This window comes from Ranitomeya imitator, chromosome 1 (assembly GCF_032444005.1).
Source record: "Ranitomeya imitator isolate aRanImi1 chromosome 1, aRanImi1.pri, whole genome shotgun sequence".
NCBI lineage: Eukaryota > Metazoa > Chordata > Amphibia > Anura > Dendrobatidae > Ranitomeya > Ranitomeya imitator.
In genome coordinates, this window is record NC_091282.1 from 30,929,281 (window position 1) to 30,952,305 (window position 23,025).

A 23,025-nucleotide genomic window follows, 5' to 3' on the forward strand; every position below is an offset into this window, starting at 1 on the left:
GAGGGTTCGGTGACCCCTCCTCAAGGGGGGGGGTACTGTTGTGAATTCTGTGGCTGAGTTCACTTCTGTGGTCACAAGTGGTATTGCAGTCTCTGGGCTTCCTCCCTCAGGTGTTTTGGTGAGCTCGTTGGCTGCCTTGCTATTTAGCTCCACCTGAGTCTGTCTTCCTTGCTCCTTGTCAATGTTACAGTGTTGGATCTGAGCTACTGCATCTTTCCTTGGGCCTGCTGCTCTGCTAGATAAGTGCTTCTAGTTTGTTTTCTGTTTTTTTCTGTCCAGCTTGCTATTGTCTTTTGCTGGAAGCTCTGAGAAGCAGAGGGGTGCACCGCCGTGCTGTTAGTTCGGCACGGTGGGTCTTTTTGCCCCTTTGCGTGGTTTTCGTTTTAGGGTTTTTTGTAGACTGCATAGTTCTCTTTGCTATCCTCGCTCTGTCTAGAATATCGGGCCTCACTTTGCTGAATCTATTTCATTCCTACGTTTGTCTTTTCATCTTGCTAACAGTCATTATATGTGGGGGGCTGCCTATTCCTTTGGGGTATTTCTCTGAGGTAAGTCAGGCTTGTATTTCTATCTTCAGGCTAGTCAGCTCCTCAGGCAGTGCCGAGTTGCATAGGTAGTTGTTAGGCGCAATCCACTGCTGCTTATAGTTGTGTGAGGATAGATCAGGTACTGCAGTCTACAGAGATTCCACGTCTCAGAGCTCGTCCTATTGTTTTTGGTTATTGCCAGATCTCTGTATGTGCGCTGATTACTGCACGCTGTGTTGCCTGATTGCTAGCCATAACAGATAAGATCCTGTCTGCAGTCACCACTAGGGGGAGCTCCCTGTATACAGAGATACATCATAAGATCCTGTCTGCAGTCACCACTACGGGGAGCTCCCTGTATACAGAGATACATGATAAGATCCTGTCTGCAGTCACCACTAGGGGGAGCTCCCTGTATACAGAGATACATGATAAGATCCTGTCTGCAGCCACCACTAGGGGGAGCTCCCTGTATACAGAGATACATGATAAGATTCTGACTGCAGCCACCACTAGGGGGAGCTCCCTGTATACAGAGATACATGATAAGATCCTGTCTGCAGTCACCACTAGGGGGAGCTCCCTGTATACAGAGATACATGATAAGATCCTGTCTGCAGCCACCACTAGGGGGAGCTCCCTGTATACAGAGATACATGATAAGATTCTGACTGCAGCCACCACTAGGGGGAGCTCCCTGTATACAGAGATACATGATAAGATCCTGTCTGCAGTCACCACTAGGGGGAGCTCCCTGTATACAGAGATACATGATAAGATCCTGTCTGCAGTCACCACTAGGGGGAGCTCCCTGTATACAGAGATACATGATAAGATCCTGTCTGCAGTCACCACTAGGGGGAGCTCCCTGTATACAGAGATACATGATAAGATCCTGTCTGCAGTCACCACTAGGGGGAGCTCCCTGTATACAGAGATACATGATAAGATCCTGTCTGCAGCCATCACTAGGGGGAGCTCCCTGTATACAGGTTTTATGATCTGTAATAGCTGTATACAGTACAGTATCAGTAGTGAGTTACATGGGAGAATAGGTATACCGAGGTGATCATATAGTACAGAACAGTTGGGGCCAAAAGTTTTCAGACTGAGAGTTTTGTTCTTCACATTTTGCCTCTTCAGTGTTTTTCGCTCTTTTAGGCTGCCGTCACACTAGCAGTATTTGGTCAGTATTTTACATCAGTATTTGTAGCCAAAACCAGGAGTGGGTGATAAATGCAGAAGTGGTGCATATGTTTCTATTATACTTTTACTCTAATTGTTCCACTCCTGGTTTTGGCTACAAATACTGATGTAAAATACAGACCAAATACTGATAGTGTGACGGGAGCCTAAGGCGAATGTTTCTCTGGTTACTGACGGACAATTATAACATTCTATAACTTTTTACACTTTTATTGACATCCATGAAGTTTCTGTGACTCCTTAATATTCCCAGCACTGTCCCTTATTCTCCACACTTCTGCCCTTCCCCCAGGCAGCTGGATATTGGCTTCTGGGCAGCTCCCGACTGATGGCCACCCATTCTTGTCTCATCAGACCTCGGAGTTATCACAAATTCTGGTCTTTGTTTGTCGCTTTTTGAGAGTTCTCCACAGGTTGTCAGAAGTTTCCATCCGTGGTCCAAAAATATCAATATTTTGCTCCCGGAGCCACTTACTTCTCACTTTTCCTTGTGACTTGGTCGCCATCCTGCTGGAGAAAGCATTATCACCACTTTGTCCTAGATGATTGGAGAAGTTGCTCTTGGAGGAGATTTAGATCCCGTTCTTTATTATTGTCCATGTTCTTAGGTAAATTGTGAGTGACCCTCTCCATGGATGAGAAGTCTCCACACATGAAGGGTCTCAGGAGGCTTTACTGCGGTCAGACACAGGACTCATGGCAGCGTTGACTTTTGTCCTCTGGACATTCATTCTTCTAGATATCTCAAACAGTCTGAAGGGCCTTCATCATGGAAAATAAGTTTTACCCCGTCTTCTGAAGTCTGGTCCCTGCACTTCCTGCAGAACGTCAGTCTTTAGTGGTTTTCTTGGAAAGAAGTGACTCGTGTTGCCCTCCTTAATCCCAGGCAGCCTCCCAAGTCCTTCTCCTCACTGTGCAGTGACACCTTCCTTTTGCCACTCCAGGGCAAGCTCCGCAATGGTGTAGAACGCAGTGACACCTGCCTGCTGCCATTCCAGGGCAAGCTCCGCACTGGTGTAGAACGCAGTGACACCTGCCTGCTGCCATTCCAGGGCGAGCTCCGCACTGGTGTATGGAGCGCCCCCAGACACAGGGCCACGAGTTCTCGGTACTGGGCCTCTCTGGTTCGGTTCTGAGGCTGTCACGGTGGCTAGACCCGGTCCACGACCCTGCTAAGGGGCGTCCAATAAAGGTAATACAGTTTGTCAGGGATTCGTGACGCCACCTGTGGTGTTCGGTCAGGGCGACCGACGCTGCTTGGGGTCCGCTGGGGTGATGGAATGGCAGCTAGATGGTATACCTTTCCACAGGTGAAGTATGTCCCCAGGGCTTCCCAGTAATGTAGGTGGCGATGGTGTGAGGTGCAGTCAATAACGAGGACACAGGGTTGCAGTCTCTTTACTGAAGACTTCAGGATCCTCAATCCAGAGCACAGTTAACAGGGCTATCTGAGACCGGCCGGTCCGATGGGCACATCCAGAGTTCCCTTTGCAGGTGGAAATCGTTGCCTACCACTAGCGCCTGTGTTTCGTAGTGCTACCCTGCTGAGCATTCGGAATAGTCCTCACAACTTCTGTTCTCGTTCGTTCGTTCTTTCTAATTCTTTCTCTTTCGTTCCAGATGTTTCTAGTTTCTCGTCCCCCAGATATGTTATGGCTAGGACGCACCTGTATGACGGGAAGGCTCAGAGCTCTTCCGGGACCCCAGAGACGCCCCTCTCCACACGTTGCCCCCTATGTCTTCGTAGGAAATTTAAGTTAGCCAACCTATAATTAACTGTCCTGCGGAGTTTGAAGTGAGGCATAGTCAGTTACTTCCTTGGTGTTCCGGCCACCGGCTACGCGCCTCAGTAGGATGTTGCCTCGGTCTCACGGCAAGACTCCTACTGGCTCTCCTTTGTGCTTGATCTCATTTCTCACTGTTCCACAATATCCTTCGCTTCGTGTCTCTTTCTTAGGATACCGCCGCAAGGTAGTGCAGGCGCGGTTCCATAACGTTCTGTTCTGTTCGCTAGGTACCTGCCAGGTTCCCACGCCTGACAGGGACCCCCCTGAATCTTCTCCCTGCAACACCTCCTGCCACGGGATTTTGCCTGAATCCAACCCAGTCAGCTTCTGTCTAACTTCCTATCCAACCTCTAGTTTTACCAGTGTGAGGAGTGGCCCAATAAATAAAGCCTTTTTCTACCCCTAGTGGCCGGAGTGTCATTCTGCAACGACCAGGTCTCTGGGGCGCTGCATGTAGAACGCAGTGACACCTGCCTGCTGCCATTCCAGGGCAAGCTCCGCACTGGTGTAGAACGCAGTGACACCTGCCTGCTGCCATTCCAGGGCAAGCTCCGCACTGGTGTAGAACGCAGTGACACCTGCCTGCTGCCATTCCAGGGCAAGCTCCGCACTGGTGTATAACACAGTGACACCTGCCTGCTGCCATTCCAGGGAGAGCTCCGCACTGGTGTAGAATGCAGTGACACCTGCCTGCTGCCATTCCAGGGAGAGCTCCGCACTGGTGTAGAATGCAGTGACACCTGCCTGCTGCCATTCTAGGGCAAGCTCCGCACTGGTGTAGAACGCAGTGACACCTGCCTGCTGCCATTCCAGGGAGAGCTCCGCACTGGTGTAGAACGCAGTGACACCTGCCTGCTGCCATTCCAGGGCAAGCTCCGCACTGGTGTAGAATGCAGTGACACCTGCCTGCTGCCATTCCAGGGCAAGCTCCGCACTGGTGTAGAACGCAGTGACACCTGCCTGCTGCCATTCCAGGGAGAGCTCCGCACTGGTGTAGAATGCAGTGACACCTGCCTGCTGCCATTCCAGGGAGAGCTCCGCACTGGTGTAGAATGCAGTGACACCTGCCTGCTGCCATTCCAGGGAGAGCTCCGCACTGGTGTAGAATGCAGTGACACCTGCCTGCTGCCATTCCAGGACAAGCTCCGCACTGGTGTAGAATGCAGTGACACCTGCCTGCTGCCATTCCAGGACAAGCTCCGCACTGGTGTAGAACGCAGTGACACCTGCCTGCTGACATTCCAGGGCAAGCTCCGCACTGGTGTAGAACGCAGTGACACCTGCCTGCTGACATTCCAGGGCAAGCTCCGCACTGGTGTAGAACGCAGTGACACCTGCCTGCTGCCATTCCAGGGAGAGCTCCGCACTGGTGTAGAACGCAGTGACACCTGCCTGCTGACATTCCAGGGCAAGCTCCGCACTGGTGTAGAACGCAGTGACACCTGTCTGCTGACATTCCAGGGCAAGCTCCGCACTGGTGTAGAACGCAGTGACACCTGTCTGCTGACATTCCAGGGCAAGCTCCGCACTGGTGTAGAACGCAGTGACACCTGCCTGCTGCCATTCCAGGGCAAGCTCCGCACTGGTGTAGAACGCAGTGACACCTGCCTGCTGACATTCCAGGGCAAGCTCCGCACTGGTGTAGAACGCAGTGACACCTGCCTGCTGACATTCCAGGGCAAGCTCCGCACTGGTGTAGAACGCAGTGACACCTGCCTGCTGCCATTCCAGGGCAAGCTCCGCACTGGTGTAGAACGCAGTGACACCTGTCTGCTGACATTCCAGGGCAAGCTCCGCACTGGTGTAGAACGCAGTGACACCTGCCTGCTGCCATTCCAGGGCAAGCTCCGCACTGGTGTAGAACGCAGTGACACCTGTCTGCTGACATTCCAGGGCAAGCTCCGCACTGGTGTAGAACGCAGTGACACCTGTCTGCTGACATTCCAGGGCAAGCTCCGCACTGGTGTAGAACGCAGTGACACCTGTCTGCTGACATTCCAGGGCAAGCTCCGCACTGGTGTAGAACGCAGTGACACCTGCCTGCTGCCATTCCAGGGCAAGCTCCGCACTGGTGTAGAACGCAGTGACACCTGTCTGCTGACATTCCAGGGCAAGCTCCGCACTGGTGTAGAACGCAGTGACACCTGCCTGCTGCCATTCCAGGGCAAGCTCCGCACTGGTGTAGAACGCAGTGACACCTGTCTGCTGACATTCCAGGGCAAGCTCCGCACTGGTGTAGAACGCAGTGACACCTGTCTGCTGACATTCCAGGGCAAGCTCCGCACTGGTGTAGAACGCAGTGACACCTGTCTGCTGACATTCCAGGGCAAGCTCCGCACTGGTGTAGAACGCAGTGACACCTGCCTGCTGACATTCCAGGGCAAGCTCCGCACTGGTGTAGAACGCAGTGACACCTGCCTGCTGACATTCCAGGGCAAGCTCCGCACTGGTGTAGAACGCAGTGACACCTGCCTGCTGACATTCCAGGGAGAGCTCCGCACTGGTGTAGAACGCAGTGACACCTGCCTGCTGCCATTCCAGGGAGAGCTCCGCACTGGTGTAGAACGCAGTGACACCTGCCTGCTAACATTCCAGGGCAAGCTCCGCACTGGTGTAGAACGCAGTGACACCTGTCTGCTGCCATTCCAGGGAGAGCTCCGCACTGGTGTAGAACGCAGTGACACCTGCCTGCTGACATTCCAGGGCAAGCTCCGCACTGGTGTAGAACGCAGTGACACCTGCCTGCTGCCATTCCAGGGAGAGCTCCGCACTGGTGTAGAACGCAGTGACACCTGTCTGCTGCCATTCCAGGGAGAGCTCCGCACTGGTGTAGAACGCAGTGACACCTGCCTGCTGCCATTCCAGGGAGAGCTCCGCACTGGTGTAGAACGCAGTGACACCTGCCTGCTGACATTCCAGGGCAAGCTCCGCACTGGTGTAGAACGCAGTGACACCTGTCTGCTGCCATTCCAGGGAGAGCTCCGCACTGGTGTAGAACGCAGTGACACCTGTCTGCTGCCATTCCAGGGAGAGCTCCGCACTGGTGTAGAACGCAGTGACACCTGCCTGCTGACATTCCAGGGTAAGCTCCGCACTGGTGTAGAACGCAGTGACACCTGCCTGCTGACATTCCAGGGAGAGCTCCGCACTGGTGTAGAACGCAGTGACACCTGCCTGCTGACATTCCAGGGCAAGCTCCGCACTGGTGTAGAACGCAGTGACACCTGCCTGCTGCCATTCCAGGGAGAGCTCCGCACTGGTGTAGAACGCAGTGACACCTGTCTGCTGACATTCCAGGGCAAGCTCCGCACTGGTGTAGAACGCAGTGACACCTGCCTGCTGACATTCCAGGGCAAGCTCCGCACTGGTGTAGAACGCAGTGACACCTGCCTGCTGACATTCCCCGACCCCGTAGCTGAATCCCCTTTAGGAGATGGTCCTGGCATGTGCTGGATATTCTTGGCTATCCCCAAAGCCAAATCTTACAACAACTGTCCCGTTCGATTTGAAGTTCTCAATGATGAATTTATATCTGCCATTCATCTGATCATTTTTCATAACAATCGAGAGTTTAATGCAAAATTGCAGCTAAGAAAACAGAAGCAGCAAACTTTGTGAAACCCAAAACTTGTCTCAATCTGAAACCTTTAGTCCGTGACTGTACAGAGAGTCAGCACCGATTTACCTGAACATCAGGTTTCCTTCCTGAAGGCCCAATGAGATAAAGTCGCTGTTTGGCCTCATGGGGCTGTCCCCCCTCCACATGAGCAGCCCATCCTTCACGGTGGTCTTAAATCTCATGAAAATATTTGTTCGAGATCCGGAAACTCTGGAAAACATAAAAAATAGTGATGATGAATATATGAATGGCAGACGCCATACTGCAAAGCACAGACTGCAGCAGCCACCACTAGGGGAGCACAGGCGCTTACACTTCCAGACTTGCACTCCTAAGCTCCCCCTAGTGGTGGCTGTAGGCAGCAAAATTGCCCCAAATTAATCAATTAGTAAATTTTGACACCTCTCTATATATATTGTTCTAAAGGCAGAAAATGAAATCAGGCAATGGAAATGAAATCAGAACCGCACAGACAGAGCGACTGGTGGCGATCTGCCCCATCTATATCCGCTCACCTTTTCAGGATTTCCCGGCTGTCGTAAATGAGATAACTTCGCCCAATGAACTGTGGAATCTCGATGGCCTCTGTAATGACTAAGAACAGGTCATGTCACGTTACATTACCTCTACTGGTCATTTTGGGGGTCAGTTTATAAAATTGCCCCTGCCCCCCACAAGTCTACTACATGCATTAACTGACCCGGCGATCATCTGATCACCGCAGTGCTGGGGTCTCTACCCAATCTGTAATGAAAGAACCAGAGGGGGAGCTACTGTCCTCCATGCTGGGTAATACAATGGAAGACCCTCCGAGCCCCTATATGACATGGAGAGGGGTCGTCCTCAGCAGACGGAGGGAGCAAAGCTCTTACTCTACTTACTATTGATGCAGTAGTTTCCACACTCTGCAGGCAGTCGGCAAAAAACAAGAACATTGATAATCAGAGAAGAAGCTCAGCGCCGGCGTATAATATATATATATACTACATCTAATACATAGATCGTGCACAGCCAATATTTGCTGACCGGTATATGAGTGACCAATTATACCAGACGGGTGATAATAATCATCAATTTAATATGTAAGGTGAAACAAAGCCATAAACGGAAACAGCTGCGTAGGAGGCTTAGAACTGGGTGAGGAACAGCCAAACTCTACTACAAAGGTGAGTCTGTGGAAGACAGATACCTGTCACCATGTCGAGATATGGTATAAGGTAGTTATACTGCATCAGCAGGGGCTCCACAATGCAAAGATTTCACAGCACTGTACATCCACATTATATACACACTAGCTATTGAACCCGTTCTACGCCCGGGTGGCGAGCATTTATATTGGTATATGGTCGCCATCCTGGTATGTGCTGCTCCATCCTGCGTCCCCATCCCGTCATGTGCTGCACCCATCCTGCGTCCCCATCCTGTCATGTGCTGCACCCATCCTGCGTCCCCATCCTGGTATGTGCTGCACCCATCCTGCGTCCCCATCCTGTCATGTGCTGCACCCATCCTGCGTCCCCATCCTGTCATGTGCTGCACCCATCCTGCGTCCCCATCCTGTCATGTGCTGCACCCATCCTGCGTCCCCATCCTGGTATGTGCTGCACCCATCCTGCGTCCCAATCCTGGTATGTGCTGCACCCATCCTGCATCCCCATCCTGTCATGTGCTGCACCCATCCTGCGTCCCCATCCTGGTATGTGCTGCACCCATCCTGCGTCCCCATCCTGTCATGTGCTGCACCCATTCTGCGTCCCCATCCTGGTATGTGCTGCACCCATCCTGCGTCCCCATCCTGTCATGTGCTGCACCCATCCTGCGTCCCCATCCTGGTATGTGCTGCACCCATCCTGCATCCCCATCCTGTCATGTGCTGCACCCATCCTGCGTCCCCATCCTGTCATGTGCTGCACCCATCCTGCGTCCCCATCCTGGTATGTGCTGCACCCATCCTGCGTCCCCATCCTGTCATGTGCTGCACCCATCCTGCGTCCCCATCCTGTCATGTGCTGCACCCATCCTGCGTCCCCATCCTGGTATGTGCTGCACCCATCCTGCGTCCCCATCCTGGTATGTGCTGCAATCATCCTGCGTCCCCATCCTGGTATGAGCTGCAACCATCCTGCGTCCCCATCCTGGTATGTGCTGCAACCATCCTGCGTCCCCATCCTGTCATGTGCTGCACCCATCCTGCGTCCCCATCCTGATATGTGCTGCACCCATCCTCCGTCCTCATCCTGCGTCCCCATCCTGGTATGTGCTGCAATCATCCTGCGTCCCCATCCTGGTATGTGCTGCAACCATCCTGCGTCCCCATCCTGGTATGTGCTGCAACCATCCTGCGTCCCCATCCTGGTATGTGCTGCACCCATCCTGCGTCCCCATCCTGGTATGTGCTGCAATCATCCTGCGTCCCCATCCTGGTATGTGCTGCAATCATCCTGCGTCCCCATCCTGCGTCCCCATCCTGGTATGTGCTGCAACCATCCTGTGTCCCCATCCTGGTATGTGCTGCACCCATCCTGCGTCCCCATCCTGGTATGTGCTGCACCCATCCTGCGTCCCCATCCTGGTATGTGCTGCAATCATCCTGCGTCCCCATCCTGGTATGTGCTGCAATCATCCTGCGTCCCCATCCTGGTATGTGCTGCAACCATCCTGTGTCCCCATCCTGGTATGTGCTGCACCCATCCTGCGTCCCCATCCTGGTATGTGCTGCACCCATCCTGCGTCCCCATCCTGGTATGTGCTGCAATCATCCTGCGTCCCCATCCTGGTATGTGCTGCAATCATCCTGCGTCCCCATCCTGGTATGTGCTGCAATCATCCTGCGTCCCCATCCTGCGTCCCCATCCTGGTATGTGCTGCAATCATCCTGCGTCCCCATCCTGGTATGTGCTGCAACCATCCTGCGTCCCCATCCTGGTATGTGCTGCAATCATCCTGCGTCCCCATCCTGCGTCCCCATCCTGGTATGTGCTGCAATCATCCTGCGTCCCCATCCTGGTATGTGCTGCAATCATCCTGCGTCCCCATCCTGGTATGTGCTGCAATCATCCTGCATCTCCATCCTGTCATGTGCTGCACCCATCCTGCGTCCCCATCCTGCGTCCCCATCCTGTCATGTGCTGCACCCATATGGGGGCCTGAGCAGGCGGGGACACCGGCGCGCTGTGGGGGTCAGGTGCCGGTATCGCCGCCAGCTCAGGCCCCCCAGCACTTCCTATACTCACCTGTCTGTCCCGTTCCAGCTCTGCGCGCCGCCATCTTCCCGGTCTCCTGGCTGTGACTGTTCAGTCAGAGGGCGGCGCCGGCGCGCATTAAGCGAGTCATCGCGCCCTCTGAACTGAAGGTCACAGGCCGAAGACCGGGAAGATGGCGGCGCTCAGCGGTGGAACGCAGGACAGGTGAATATGGCCGATACTCACCCTCCTGGCGGTCCCTGCTTCTCTGTTGGAGATCGCGGTGTGCGTTCAGTGTGAACGCACACCGCGATCTCCCGGGAGCGTCACTCTGTGAGGCCCAGACTGCGCCGGCGCTTGCGCAGTCTATAAAGGCTTCGGACAGAGTGACGCTCCCAGCGTTATATTATAGATATACCAGTAATGGGGCTTTTATACCCCAACACTTGAAGATTCCCCTCCGGGGTAAATACGTCACAGTATATGACATTACTGATTGTATTCTCCTACTGGATTATATAGGAATTACATCTAATAAAGTATCACTTCTTATATTTATGCTTTATTTTAATCATTCATATGGCACCATAGATATGAACCTTTTAATTTTGGCCTACTTTTTATATTATCTACCAATTGGGCTGGGCTTAGAGTGTAATAATACAGAGAAGCCCCGCCCCCAAGGATCCTATAAGCCACGCCCCTTGGGAAAGAGTTTAAAAAAAGAACAAAAAAGCGGCCCATATCTCTGGAACTGGACGTAGGATTAAAAAGAAAGACGGAATAAAATAAAGGAGGACACTACTCACTGGGTAATGGCTGCGTGCGTCACAATCTAAGCCCAGACCTACAATCACATAGGCACAATGCGGCCGCAGGCGTTACCTTTCTGACAGTTCTTGCCATCAAAGCCCAGGGGGCAGTCACATTCATAGCTGTCGTGTTTGGGTCTACAGCTCCCATCGTTGGCGCACGGCACATTGGCGCAGGGATGGAGAGCGTTTACAATGTTCACCCCAGAAGTCAGACCGTGCACGAGGTTCACCATCCTGTCATTGAGTATTAGCTGCAAGCAAAAAAAATGCTGTATCAATATAAAGAAGATTTTAATTATATATAATAGTATATGGCGACCACTAGAGGGAGCTCCTATTTGTAATAATACATGCCGACCACTAGAGGGAGCTCCTATTTGTAATAGCACATGCCGACCACTAGAGGGAGCTCCTATTTGTAATAATACATGCCGACCACTAGAGGGAGCTCCTATTTGTAATAGCACATGCCGACCACTAGAGGGAGCTCCTATTTGTAATAGCACATGCCGACCACTATAGGGAGCTCCTATTTGTAGTAGCACATGCTGACCACTAGAGGGAGCGCCTATTTGTAATAGTACATGCCGACCACTAGAGGGAGCTCCTATTTGTAATAGTACATGCCGACCACTAGAGGGAGCGCCTATTTGTAATAGTACATGCCGACCACTAGAGGGAGCGCCTATTTGTAATAGTACATGCCGACCACTAGAGGGAGCTCCTATTTGTAGTAGCACATGCCGCCCACTAGAGGGAGCTCCTATTTGTAGTAGCACATGCCGACCACTAGAGGGAGCTCCTATTTGTAGTAGCACATGCTGACCACTAGAGGGAGCTCCTATTTGTAGTAGCACATGCCGACCACTAGAGGGAGCTCCTATTTGTAGTAGCACATGCTGACCACTAGAGGGAGCTCCTATTTGTAATAATACATGCCGACCACTAGAGGGAGCTCCTATTTGTAATAATACATGCCGACCACTAGAGGGAGCTCCTATTTGTAATAGTACATGCCGACCACTAGAGGGAGCTCCTATTTGTAATAGTACATGCCGACCACTAGAGGGAGCTCCTATTTGTAATAGTACATGCCGACCACTAGAGGGAGCTCCTATTTGTAATAGTACATGCCGACCACTAGAGGGAGCTCCTATTTGTAATAGTACATGCCGACCACTAGAGGGAGCTCCTATTTGTAGTAGCACATGCCGACCACTAGAGGGAGCTCCTATTTGTAGTAGCACATGCCGACCACTAGAGGGAGCTCCTATTTGTAGTAGAACATGCCGATCACTAGAGAGAGCTCCTGTGTGTAATACTGTAAGGGGTTACTAGGACTGATGTGCGCCCCAACCCCTTTAATTCTGTTATTACTGTATATGTGACTGTGTATTTATGTAAAGTAGCGTTGCTGTCACTGTACTGCATTTATATAGGGAAAGTAGCGTATTCCTTTTTTGGCCACTAGATGGGGGCATTATAGTGACCTAGTTGTAAATAGGTATTCTGTGTAGCAAATAGTTAAACATAGGAGGGGCACAGTGGATAAAGCAGGGAGGACTTCCTGATAGTATGCAGTTGGGGCCAGGGTGTCCGTGCAGCTCACTTGGGCTAGCCAGCCCTGGGCAACACCGTGCCACACAATGTTGGAGAAGCATAAGGCCCAGCCATACAGCATCCTTGACCAGTACCTCATCGGAAGGAGCAACAGCATCAGTGCTAGCGGTGCAGTATTAGTAGGACTACAGTTGTTAGAAGAAGCTAAACAGTACGGGCAGGTCGCTCATCATGTGGCAGCTTATTGCGTGGGCTAACACCCTCAGAACCAGGGCGAAACAGCTGAGGGAGTCCCCAGACGGAGTAAGGTTGAGCAGAGAGGACGCTGAGGGACCGAAATGTACAGTCCGTCCCGGAAGCGGGCTTAGCGATGGAGAGAGAGGGACAGAAGAGGAGTTGCACGTTGTGAAACCTGATGTTGATGCTGGAAAGAATGTGGAAATGCTGCGTACCGAACCAAGTAAAGCTGTTGTTGTTAAAGTTGAGCTGGACTGTGTCTATCTTTGTGCAGTGCCGTCTACAAAGCATCAATGGCGGTTGAGGATATACCGAACGAAAGGCTGTACTTTACTATGGGAAGAGGCCGGGGCTTGATACAGGGATTACTATCAGCCATGACTACCGCCCTGGCCGGCCTCAACAATACTATGTGCCGGCCATTAGAAGGAGCTCTGAAGTTTAATGACAATTGCTAGGGAGTTCCAGTATGGCTACACAGTGGCTCAGGGGTTAGCACTTGTTATTTTGCAACTCTGGGGTCTAGACGGAGCTCTAACACATGTAGAACCATGTGCTGTCCAAAAAGAGAAACTCAGGAATGTAATATTGCACATTGACCACTAGAGGGAGCATTGCATACACTTCAGTCCAGGTTTGGCTTGAAAGTCCCCAGTCGCACAGCCCTAAGTGCGGTCAGGAACCTCCGGCCACAGTCCGACTAGACATGCGCAGCCTTGCTCAATACACGAGGCTGGACACATCTAGTTGGAATGTGGTCAGGACTGCAGACTATTGTGACAAACCTGACCAGCCCCTTTAATGGTGACACCAGGAGAGTTGAAGAGTCTGCTCAGTTTCTGGAGCCTTTAGAAATGGTAATTAGGCCTTGGTGCTATTTCCTTAAGGCCTTGTCCAAGATGAAGACATTGATGACGTATCCTCCACACAGGTCATTGATACCAGATAGGGGGTCTGACATCTAACACCATCACTGATCAGCTTTTGGCAACTCCTACAGATGTGCTGTGTATAGAGCCAGAGCACAGCGCCGTATGATGTGTAGTGGCCATCCTCGGTACTGCAGCTCAGCTCCTATTGAAGTGAGTGTGATCTTACCTGCAGTACTGAGAATGGCCACTACACAGTGAGTGGCGCAGTATTTTCTGGCTCCATAAACTGCACCTATCACAGTTCCAGGACCTGCTGACAGCAGATCATGGAGATGTCAGGTGTCAGACCCCACTAATCTAAATTTTTTGACCTATATAAATATCTTAGTCTTGATTTACCCATTAAACATTGCCCAGCTTCCCTGCCCATAGCTAACAAGTTACATGATAACTTTCCATATGCCTCCTGCAAACACCAGGGGGAGCTCCTACAAAACTCTATAACAAACCCTCTGTGAGCTCCCTCTAGTGTTGGCAGAAAGAACTTTAGAAAAATCATTAACAAAATTTCTCACTTTCTGAATGCTTCCACTAAACGGCCGTAGGACTCCGGAGTTTTTCTTCACCGTATCGTAATCAGGAACGCCACCGATATAGATGTCAGGATTACACTTGATTTGGGTGAAACCTCCCTGGAATATGAAATAATTGATTTTATTATTAATAATAATAATCTTTATTTATATTGCACCAACATTAAATAAATATTTACTATTATTAGGAAAGTAGATACAATGTATCCAGAGCGGACAATGCTGTGACTGATACATTGAAACAAACCAGCAGAGAGATCTGTTCCGCTGCTACTGATCTGTTCAGCTCACAGAGCATTGTCCGCACTGGATACATTGTATCAGTCTGGAGTCACAGAGCATTGTCTGTACTGGATACATTGTATCAGTCTGGAGTCACAGAGCATTATCTGCACTGGATACATTGTATCAGTCTGGAGTCACAGAGCATTGTCCGCACTGGATACATTGTATCAGTCTGGGTCACAGAGCATTGTCCGCACTGGATACATTGTATCAGTCTGGAGTCACAGAGCATTGTCTGTACTGGATACAATGTATCAGTCTGGGTCACAGAGCATTGTCTGCACTGGATACAATGTATCAGTCTGGGTCACAGAGCATTGTCTGCACTGGATACATTGTATCAGTCTGGAGTCACAGAGCATTGTCCGCACTGGATACATTGTATCAGTCTGGAGTCACAGAGCATTGTCCGCACTGGATACATTGTATCAGTCTGGAGTCACAGAGCATTGTCCGCACTGGATACAATGTATCAGTCTGGAGTCACAGAGCATTGTCCGCACTGGATACATTGTATCAGTCTGGAGTCACAGAGCATTGTCCGCACTGGATACATTGTATCAGTCTGGAGTCACAGAGCATTGTCCGCACTGGATACATTGTATCAGTCTGGAGTCACAGAGCATTGTCTGCACTGGATACATTGTATCAGTCTGGGTCACAGAGCATTGTCTGCACTGGATACATTGTATCAGTCTGGAGTCACAGAGCATTGTCTGTACTGGATACAATGTATCAGTCTGGGTCACAGAGCATTGTCTGCACTGGATACAATGTATCAGTCTGGAGTCACAGAGCATTGTCTGCACTGGATACATTGTATCAGTCTGGGTCACAGAGCATTGTCTGCACTGGATACAATGTATCAGTCTGGGTCACAGAGCATTGTCTGCACTGGATACATTGTATCAGTCTGGAGTCACAGAGCATTGTCCGCACTGGATACATTGTATCAGTCTGGAGTCACAGAGCATTGTCCGCACTGGATACATTGTATCAGTCTGGGTCACAGAGCATTGTCTGCACTGGATACATTGTATCAGTCTGGGTCACAGAGCATTGTCTGTACTGGATACAATGTATCAGTCTGGAGTCACAGAGCATTGTCTGTACTGGATACAATGTATCAGTCTGGGTCACAGAGCATTGTCTGCACTGGATACAATGTATCAGTCTGGAGTCACAGAGCATTGTCTGCACTGGATACATTGTATCAGTCTGGAGTCACAGAGCATTGTCTGCACTGGATACATTGTATCAGTCTGGGTCACAGAGCATTGTCTGCACTGGATACAATGTATCAGTCTGGAGTCACAGAGCATTGTCTGCACTGGATACATTGTATCAGTCTGGAGTCACAGAGCATTGTCTGCACTGGATACATTGTATCAGTCTGGAGTCACAGAGCATTGTCTGCACTGGATACATTGTATCAGTCTGGAGTCACAGAGCATTGTCTGCACTGGATACATTGTATCAGTCTGGAGTCACAGAGCATTGTCTGCACTGGATACATTGTATCAGTCTGGAGTCACAGAGCATTGTCTGTACTGGATACAATGTATCAGTCTGGAGTCACAGAGCATTGTCCGCACTGGATACAATGTATCAGTCTGGAGTCACAGAGCATTGTCTGCACTGGATACATTGTATCAGTCTGGAGTCACAGAGCATTGTCCGCACTGGATACATTGTATCAGTCTGGGTCACAGAGCATTGTCTGTACTGGATACAATGTATCAGTCTGGAGTCACAGAGCATTGTCTGCACTGGATACATTGTATCAGTCTGGAGTCACAGAGCATTGTCTGCACTGGATACATTGTATCAGTCTGGAGTCACAGAGCATTGTCTGCACTGGATACATTGTATCAGTCTGGGGTCACAGAGCATTGTCTGCACTGGATACAATGTATCAGTCTGGAGTCACAGAGCATTGTCTGCACTGGATACATTGTATCAGTCTGGAGTCACAGAGCATTGTCTGCACTGGATACATTGTATCAGTCTGGAGTCACAGAGCATTGTCCGCACTGGATACATTGTATCAGTCTGGGTCACAGAGCATTGTCTGCACTGGATACATTGTATCAGTCTGGAGTCACAGAGCATTGTCCGCACTGGATACATTGTATCAGTCTGGAGTCACAGAGCATTGTCCGCACTGGATACATTGTATCAGTCTGGAGTAACAGAGCATTGTCTGCACTGGATACATTGTATCAGTCTGGAGTCACAGAGCATTGTCTGTACTGGATACAATGTATCAGTCTGGAGTCACAGAGCATTGTCTGCACTGGATACATTGTATCAGTCTGGAGTCACAGAGCATTGTCTGCACTGGATACATTGTATCAGTCTGGGGTCACAGAGCATTGTCTGCACTGGATATAATGTATCAGTCTGGAGTCACAGAGCATCGTCTGTACTGGATACAATGTATCAGTCTGGGGTCACAGAGCATTGTCCGCACTGGATACATTGTATCAGTCTGGAGTCACAGAGCATTGTCCGCACTGGATACATTGTATCAGTCTGGAGTCACAGAGCATTGTCCGCACTGGATACATTGTATCAGTCTGGAGTCACAGAGCATTGTCTGCACTGGATACATTGTATCAGTCTGGAGTCACAGAGCATTGTCTGCACTGGATACATTGTATCAGTCTGGAGTCACAGAGCATTGTCTGCACTGGATACATTGTATCAGTCTGGAGTCACAGAGCATTGTCTACACTGGATACATTGGGCCACTGATTTGGGCTAGAAAACTAAGAAGTCCATATTGCGAGTTTCCATCGATAGATCTGTCAACCACTGTAAGTGCTAGCAGCCAAATACAACGAGTACAAAGTGCGGACTTCTCTGGAACCATGTGGAACAACTAGTACAAATTTCGTATCAATAGAAAGCTAATTTCAATTCAAGATGAATGATGTGGGTGCCGTTACTCTGCTAGGCTGTCCAGGGAAGATAGGATAATAATAAGTTAGGCTGGCAAATCTGTAACTTTGAGGGAAAGGGGAGGGCGGTGGTAACTCAGCCCCTTTAGTGATGTCACAAGCCTGCAGGTATAGTGACTGCACTCCACCCAGCCTTCAGTATTGCCTGAGGAGCTGTTACAGCAGGTCTTGTCTGATGAACTGGGACATTTGGCTCCGCCTACCAGCCTGGTTAGCCTGAAATGACTTAAGCACAATGTGAGTTTTATCTTTCTTTAATCCCTGTTTATTTTTATAATTGCTGTACATACTTTGTCTCATATTGTAAAATATTGATATACCTTTTATAAACACTGCCTAAGCTTTTTATGGAGTAAAAGTTATAATATTCACTAGTTTCGTTCCCTTGCTCTAAAACGTACGGAACGTGGTTTTGCAAGCTATTGTCTGGCTGCGGCCTGAGCATTTATAATTCCCTCGCTGCAGCGTGCCTGCTAGCCGGTCCACAGTGAAGTGGCCCGTACGGCGACTAATTATCCCACGTGTAGTTCCCTGACTGACCTGAGGGTAAAGGGGGCGCCAGAAAGCTGCAAGTTCCGAAGCGGAAATGGAAAGCGGGATATACATAAATCCCTGCAGTTCGTGATATTGTAGCAGCAGTGGGATAACTAAAATAAGCCCCTGCGGTAAATTGATAGGTCAATAGCCTTGTTTGTGTTTTCATCACATTGTAGCAGTGGAGGGATAACTAAGATAAGCCCCCTGCACATGTGATAGCCGTGTGCAGGACAAAGGTCACCCCCCGATTTGTGACATAGTGGTGTCAGCACGGTGTGAACCGTGACATTTTGGTCACTCTCTGAGTCCCTTCTCCCTCTTACAGACATAGCTTCCCTTCATGACACAGATGCTGCTGCCACTTTTTATAACACCACAATAACGGTAACACTCGATTCGGCCGCCCCACTCATGCATAGTAAAACTCGTACAATTAACAGGCAGCCCTGGCTGACCAGCCTGACCAAAGAACTGAGACGGGTTTCCAGGATCGCTGAGCGGAGATGGAAGCTATCCCGCTCTGCCGACCACTTCATTGCATACAAGCAGTCCCTCGCCAGCTTCAAGTCCTCACTCACTGCCGCAAAACAAACTTACTTCTCATCTCTCATATCCTCCCTGTCTCACAACCCTAAACAGCTTTTCAACACTTTTAATTCTCTACTCCGTCCCCCAGCACCTTCCCCCTCCCCCCTCATTTCTGTTGAAGACTTTGCCTCTTTCTTTAAACAGAAGATCGATACGATCAGAGAAAGCTTTGGCACACAGCGCCCACTGCCCCTCTTAGCTGCTCAACCCTGCTCCTCCAAAACCAGCTTCTCCACCATGACAGAAGATCAGCTCTCCACCCTCCTGTCAAGATCACACCTCACCACCTGCACGCTTGACCCGCTCCCATCCCACCTCATCCCTAACCTTTCCATGGTCTTCATCCCAACCCTAACGCACCTCTTCAACCTCTCACTCACAACAGGTGTCTTCCCCTCATCCTTCAAGCATGCCAAGATCACACCCATCCTCAAAAAGCCCTCCCTCGACCCATCCTCTGTGTCTAGCTATCGCCCGATATCTCTTCTCCCTTACGCCTCCAAATTACTGGAACAACACGTCCATCTTGAACAGTCCTCCCACCTCTCCTTCTGCTCCCTCTTTGATCGGTTACAATCAGGCTTCCGTTCCCATCACTCAACCGAAACTGCCCTTACTAAAGTCACCAATGACCTACTAACTGCCAGGAGCAAGCGACACTACTCTGTCCTCCTTCTCCTGGACCTGTCTTCTGCCTTCGACACTGTGGACCACTCCCTTCTGCTACAGATTCTCTCATCTCTTGGCATCACAGACTTGGCCCTATCCTGGATCTCGTCATATCTGACAGACCGAACATTCAGTGTCTCCCTCCCCCACACCACCTCCTCACCTCACCCTTTGTCTGTTGGTGTTCCTCAAGGCTCTGTTCTAGGACCCCTACTCTTCTCCATCTACACTTTTGGCCTGGGACAGCTCATAGAATCCCACGGTATGCAGTACCATCTCTACGCTGATGACACAGAGATCTACCTATCCGGGCCTGACCTCACCTCCTTAATTACCATAATCCCGCACTGTCTGTTCTCGGCCTTCTTTTCTGCTCACTTTCTACAAACTGAACATGGACAAAACAGAATTCATCATCTTTCCCCCATCTCACTCTACCCCTCCACCAGACCTATCCATCAATGTCAATGGCTGCTCACTTTCCCCAGTCCCACACGCCCGGTGCCTCGGGGTGATCCTTGACTCTGCCCTCTCTTTCAAGCCACATATCCAAGCCCTTGCCTCCTCCTTCCGTCTCAAACTCAAAATATTTCCCGGATCCGTGCTTTCCTTGACCACAAAACCCCTAGTCCATGCCCTTATCATCTCCCGCCTTGACTACTGCAACCTCCTACTCTCTGGCCTCCCCTCTAGCACTCTGGCACCCCTCCAATCCATCCTACACTCTGCTGCCCGACTAATCCATCTGTGCTATTCCCCGGCCTCTCCCCTCTGTCAATCCCTTCACTGGCTTCCTATCGCCCAGAGACTCCACTACAAAACCCTAACCATGACCTACAAAGCCATCCACAACCTGTCTCCTCCATACATCTGTGACCTCGTCTCCCGGTACTTTCCTACACGCAACCTCCGATCCTCACAAGATCTCCTTCTCTACTCCCCTCTTATCTCCTCTTCCCACAACCGCATCCAAGACTTCTCCCGTGCTTCCCCCCTACTCTGGAACTCTCTACCACAACACATCAGACTCTCGCCTACCATAGAAACCTTCAAAAAGAACCTGAAGACCCACCTATTCCGACAAGCCTACAACCTGCAGTAATCACCGATCAACCAAACTGCTGTACGACCAGCTCTATCCTCACCTACTGTATCCTCACCCATCCCCTGCAGACTGTGAGCCCTCGCGGGCAGGGTCCTCTCTCATTATGTACCTGTGTGCCTTGATTTTTGCTCATGTTTAATGTATTTGTCTATATTTGCCCCGTATCCACATGTAAAGCGCCATGGAAAAAAATGGCGCTATAAAAATGTATGTATAATAATAATAAATAATAATCTGAATGGAAACAACTGTTCTCATTCACTGACAAGCAGCAGATGTTTTTAAATTGAAATCTAAAAGTCTATTAAAAAGTTGTGGAACTTTTCATGTAGAGAAAGAAGAAATCCCACCTCGGACATCCCCTCCACCTGCTTCTGGCTGTCCACCTGCAGGAGGCCGTTCCTAGCTGTTCTGGAGACTCGCGCTTCATGCCACTGGCCGAGGGTTACAGGATTTTCGCTTCTGAAATCAGAAAATGAGGCTGAAGATCAGAACATTGGAAGAAAGGTTTCATCACTTTATAAATGCAAAAGCTGCTTGTTTGTTTTTACAGTCGCTCACATTATCTCACTAAACAGCAATACCAGATACAAATCTGCCCTCTAGTGGCCGCACACAGTAATACCGGATACAAATCTGCCCTCTAGTGGACGCACACAGTAATACCGGATACAAATCTGTCCTCTAGTGGACGCACACAGTAATACCGGATACAAATCTGCCCTCTAGTGGACGCACAGTAATGCCGCATACAAATCTGTCCTCTAGTGGCCGCACACAGTAATACCAGATACAAATCTGCCCTCTAGTGGCCGCACACAGTAATACCGGATACAAATCTGTCCTCTAGTGGCCACACAGTAATGCCGCATACAAATCTGTCCTCTAGTGGCCGCACACAGTAATACCAGATACAAATCTGCCCTCTAGTGGCCGCACACAGTAATACCGGATACAAATCTGCCCTCCAGTGGACGCACACAGTAATACCGGATACAAATCTGCCCTCTAGTGGAAATACCGGATACAAATCTGCCCTCTACTGGCCGCACACAGTAATACCGGATACAAATCTGCCCTCTAGTGGACGCACACAGTAATACTGGATACAAATCTGTCCTCTAGTGGACGCACACAATAATACCGGATACAAATCTGCCCTCTAGTGGACGCACACAGTAATACCGAATACAAATCTGTCCTCTAGTGGCCACACAGTAATGCCGCATACAAATCTGCCCTCTAGTGGCCGCACACAGTAATACCGAATACAAATCTGTCCTCTAGTGGCCACACAGTAATGCCGCATACAAATCTGCCCTCTAGTGGCCGCACACAGTAATACCGGATACAAATCTGCCCTCTAGTGGCCACACACAGTAATACCGGATACAAATCTGCCCGCTAGTGGACGCACACAGTAATACCGGATACAAATCTGCCCTCTAGTGGACGCACACAGCAATACCGGATACAAATCTGCCCTCTAGTGGCCGCACACAGTAATACTGGATACAAATCTGCCCTCTAGTGGCCACACACAGTAATACCGGATACAAATCTGCCCGCTAGTGGCCGCACACAGTAATACCGGATACAAATCTGCCCTCTAGTGGACGCACACAGCAATACCGGATACAAATCTGCCCTCTACTGGCCGCATACAGTAATACCGGATACAAATCTGCCCTCTAGTGGACGCACATAGCAATACCGGATACAAATCTGCCCTCTACTGGCCGCATACAGTAATACCGGATACAAATCTGTCCTCTAGTGGACGCACACAGTAATACCGGATACAAATCTGTCCTCTAGTGGACGCACACAGCAATACCGGATACAAATCTGCCCTCCAGTGTCCACACACAGTAATACCGGATACAAATCTGTCCTCTAGTGGACGCACACAGTAATACCGGATACAAATCTGTCCTCTAGTGGACGCACACAGTAATACCGGATACAAATCTGCCCCCTAGTGGACGCACACAGTAATACCGGATACAAATCTGCCCTCTAGTGGACGCACACAGTAATACCGGATACAAATCTGCCCCCTAGTGGACGCACACAGTAATACCGGACACAAATCTGCCCTCTAGTGGCCGCACAGAGTAATACCGGACACAAATCTGCCCTCTAGTGGCCGTACATAGTAATACCGGATACAAATCTGCCCTCTAGTGGCCGCACACAGTAATACGGGACACAAATCTGCCCTCTAGTGGCCGTACAGAGTAATACCGGACACAAATCTGCCCTCTAGTGGCCGCACACAGTAATACCGGACACAAATCTGTCCTCTACTGGCCGCACACAGTAATACCGGACACAAATCTGTCCTCTACTGGCCGCACTTGGTACCTGAAAATTTGTAAAATTACTTCTGAAATAGATGAAAGGGAATTCCATCATCCGGATCTTCATTAAAACTACTCTTTATTGTAGAACATAAATGGAAAAGTTGCGAGTCCAGT

At 50.1% G+C, this 23,025-nt stretch overlaps 1 protein-coding gene across 1 annotated transcript in view; it reads right to left on the reverse strand.

The window, feature by feature from the left end:
* EGFLAM (EGF like, fibronectin type III and laminin G domains) overlaps nt 1-23,025 on the reverse strand; it is a 184,540-nt gene that overhangs the window by 17,025 nt on the left and 144,490 nt on the right. Inside the window, exons 16-20 of the mRNA XM_069745931.1 lie at nt 20,896-21,007; nt 14,381-14,497; nt 11,207-11,387; nt 7,655-7,733; nt 7,206-7,349 (exon numbers count right to left, since the gene is read on the reverse strand). Of these exons, the coding sequence (XP_069602032.1) occupies nt 7,206-7,349; nt 7,655-7,733; nt 11,207-11,387; nt 14,381-14,497; nt 20,896-21,007 (633 nt within the window). The remainder of the gene's footprint in view (nt 1-7,205; nt 7,350-7,654; nt 7,734-11,206; nt 11,388-14,380; nt 14,498-20,895; nt 21,008-23,025) is intronic.